The sequence below is a fragment of the Pistacia vera genome, unplaced genomic scaffold, assembly GCF_008641045.1.
Source record: "Pistacia vera cultivar Batoury unplaced genomic scaffold, PisVer_v2 Contig856, whole genome shotgun sequence".
Classification (NCBI taxonomy): Eukaryota; Viridiplantae; Streptophyta; class Magnoliopsida; order Sapindales; family Anacardiaceae; genus Pistacia; species Pistacia vera.
The window spans coordinates 109,204-113,223 of record NW_022196730.1 but is presented as its reverse complement, the minus strand read 5'-3'; the positions used below and the strand labels follow the sequence as shown (position 1 = coordinate 113,223).

The window sequence follows — 4,020 nt, the reverse complement described above, 5'->3', positions numbered from 1 at the left end:
ATATATAAGGTAATAAAAAAAATTACACATTATAGTTACCAAATTAATAAACACATTACGCATAGCAAATTAAAATTAAATAAACACATTCGCTATATATTACAAATCAAAACTAAAGTACATAATATTTGCATTTAATTTAGAGTTTGTATGATGAATTTTTTCATTATCTTTTAAAGGGAACTTTTGTCATTTTAAAAAAATTTCAAAAGGCAACTAAGAGCCTAACTAACTTTGTTTAAGTTAAACGAGAAAAATATCTAGTATATAAAATGAAAACAGATCAAAATTAACAATATTTGATACTATTATCCTTAAATGTTAATAGGCTGAAAGGGGTGAAACTAGAAATTAAGTTTTTGGAGGGCTAAAATTATATATATTTTTTAGGCATTCCAAAAGAGAAAATGATTTATTAGGAACAAGATATTATTAAAAACAATAATGCTAGACATATATACAAATCTTACAAAGATTTGTATATAAAATGATGTTACCGAAAATGAATGAAAGAGTAAATACAAAAAATCAAATTCATCATATTCACTCTTCCACTAATTTTTTGTCACATCACTTTGTATAAAAACCTTTATAAGATTTATTTATATGTGTAGTCTATTAAAATATAACAATAAAACTACACTTACAACTTTTTTATACAACCCTAGAGATGATAACTTGCGATTGGTCAGTTTGCATTTGGATAAATGAGGCCACTACGAGTTGACCAATCGCGAGCTATCACATCAGGGTTGTATGAAAAAGTTATAAGTGTAATGCTGCTAAAAAAATAATAAGGTGTTTTAATCTGATTGAATGAATTTAAATTCTTCATACAAACTTATACAAATTGATTTGTTTTAATGTGATTAGAAAAATTTAAATAAAAACTAATATAAATAAATTAGAGTAGATAATTTATAAAAAAATAATTTATATAATTACTTTCTATATATAATTATCTTTGGTTTAAGATATGGATTGAGAGCATATTGTTTATGAACCGTTGGCCACATTGATGAGACAGAAACAATAGTTTGTTTGAAAATAAAAAAAGATGAGTAATGATATATTTATAACTTCTTTTTATAATTTTTTTCTTATACTATAACATGACAGTTTGAAATTAATTAGTTATAATTTGATGGGTGAAACTTATTATGAATTTGACTAATTGTAAGTTACTATATTAAAATTATATGAGAAAGTTTACGAGAAACAATGATAGGTATAGTATTTTCCGGTAAAAGATACAAGAATCACGTTTACCAAGCACATTATTCTTATTATTACGAGAACAGTAATAAGATTTGCGAATCTCCAACTGCTCCACTCCATTCTCGAATGGTTTTTTTTAACAATTTTTATTATTATGGCCACATTACATTATTGCATGGAGACAAAAACTCTTGAATCCATTGCGCAATACCTTACCAAATTATCTCTATATTTATATACAGGTTTTCCTTTTCCTGACCCTTCAGATTTAATAAAATTAATTTATTTTATTTTATTTTTAAAATAATATGAATCCCTATTGTATTAATTAATCACTAAAATTTATAACATGAATTAATAAATATTTATTTAACTGACCCTTAATTACTTATTTTAACCAAAAAAAAAAGTTAACTAAAAAGGTTTTTGCTATTTCTATAATTTAAATGGTGATTATTGTTATTAGCGCTTTGAAGATTAAGCATCATTTCAAGATCCTGAAAACGTCTGTAACTTGCTTGCAATGGCGGATGCTAAACAGCTTCACGTAGCCATGTTTCCATGGCTGGCCTTTGGCCACATGATTCCATACTTTGAACTCGCCAAACGCATTGCTCAAAAGGGTCACAAAGTCTTTCATTTCAACTCCAAGAAACATCAAACGACTCCCTAAAATCCCTCCAAATTTATCTTCCTTGATGAACTTTGTGAGCTTCAGTTTACCCCATCAAGATAATCTTCCAAAAGACGCAGACGCCACAAATGATTTGCCACTTCACAAAATCCAATATCTTAAAATTGCCTGTGATAAACTCCAAGATTCTTTGGCTGAATTTTTACAAAAATCAAACCCAGATTGGATTATTCACGATTATATCGCTTCCTGGTTACCACCAATAGCAGCCAAGCTGGGAATCTCCAGCGCCTTCTTCAGCATTGTCCAGGCTTGGACTCTCTGTTTCTGTGGATCATCATCATCGGCCTTGATCAACGGCGAGGATCCACGGACTAAGCCGGAAGATTTCACTGTTCCTCCAAAATGGGTACCATTTGATACCAGCGTAGCGTACCGACTCCACGAAGCGAAGAAATTTTTTGATCATTATGAGATGAACGATTCGGGAGTCAAAGATATGGTTCGCCTGGGGTCCGTAATGGCGGGTTGTGACGTGATAGCTGTAAAGAGCTGCATGGAGATTGAATCAGAGTGGATAAACCTCCTGGGAGAACTGCATGGTAAACCAGTTCTGCCCGTGGGGCTGTTGCCGCCTGCGGCTCCTGATAGCAGAGACGGTAAGGAAGACAAGACGTGGCTTACAATCAGTGAGTGGTTAGGGAAGCAGAAGTCAGGGGCGGTTATTTATGCGGCATTTGGAAGCGAGTTGACTTTGAGTCGAAATGAGTTGACTGAGTTGGCTCTGGGGCTCGAGTTTTCCGGGTTACCTTTCTTTTGGGCGCTGAGAAATCGGGATGACTCGATAGTTCTTCCAGATGGGTTTGAGGAAAGAGTGAAGGGAAGAGGAGTGGTGTGGACGAGTTGGGCCCCTCAACTCAGGATATTAGCTCATGAATCGGTGGGAGCGTTCTTGACTCACTGTGGATTTAGCTCAATTACAGAGTCGCTTTATTATGGACATCCACTGGTTCTGCTACCTTTCTCCATTGACCAAGGGTTGATTGCTAGGGTTTTTGCAGAGAAGAAGGCAGGGATAGAGATAGCGAGAAATGAGGAAGATGGAGAATACACAAGGAAGTCGGTGGCGGAGGCGTTGAGGTTGGTGATAGTTGAAGAAGAAGGAGGAATTTACAGAGAGAAAGCCAAGGAATTGAGGGTTTTATTTGCAGATGAAGAACTCCACGATGAGTACGTTAAAAAATTTGTTGAAGTTTCTTGTAGAATCATAAATGGCCGAACGACTTGTGCATACCCAAAGTTTACCGTAACAAGTTGATACCTAAAAGGTTTTAAAACGACAAATAGGTACCTTCGTTATATTGTTAATAATTTTTGTTATTAATAGTGAAAAGACTAAAATGCCCTTCAAAGTTTCAATTTTGTTTTTTATAAATTTAAAATTTCTAAAAAAACCCCTAGGTTTGCTAATTTAATTAAACACCCCCATATATAAAAAGTTTGTTAAATGACAAAAACACCCCACCACCCCCATGCCAGATTCCGGCCACCATCGCCGGAATTGGCCGGAAAACTGCATTACGACACAGATCCGTCGGATCTGTGTCGTAAAGTGCCGATCTGGCCTTTTCCGGTCAGATCGCCACGGATCTGGCCGGAAAAGGCAAGATCTGGCCGTCGAAGCGCAGCCAGATCTGGCCTTTTCCGGCCAGATCCGTGGCTGATCTGGCCGGAAAAGGCCAGATCTACTGCAGATCTGGCCTTCGACGCCGCATATGGAGTTTTGCGGCGTCGACGGCTGATCTAGCCGTAGATCTGGCCTTTTCCGGCAGATCAGCCACAGAAATTTTCAGGCCAGATTCCGGCGGTGGTGGCCGGAATCTGGCACTTGCGGGTGGGGGGTGTTTTTGTTATTTTATAAAATTTTTATATATTGGGGTATTTAGTGAAATTTGTAAACTTAGGGGGTTTTTTGAAATTTTTAAATTTATAAAAAACTAAAATTCAAACTTTTAAGGGCATTTTAGTCTTTTCACTATTAATAAACAGAAATCACTAACAGAACATGACGGAAAGTACCTATTTGTCATTTCAAAACCTTTTGGGTACCAACTTGTCATTACGATGAATCTTGGGTATGTGTAAGTCGTTCTCCCATCATAAATAAG

At 35.3% G+C, this 4,020-nt stretch overlaps 1 protein-coding gene across 1 annotated transcript; it reads left to right on the top strand.

The window, feature by feature from the left end:
* The first annotated feature begins 1,741 nt into the window (after window positions 1-1,741).
* LOC116118692 (putative UDP-rhamnose:rhamnosyltransferase 1) lies at window positions 1,742-3,170 on the top strand. The gene is given in 3 exon segments (XM_031404672.1): window positions 1,742-1,848; window positions 1,850-2,342; window positions 2,427-3,170. Coding segments are annotated over 3 exon segments (1,344 nt in total).
* Window positions 3,171-4,020: the final 850 nt, after the last annotated feature.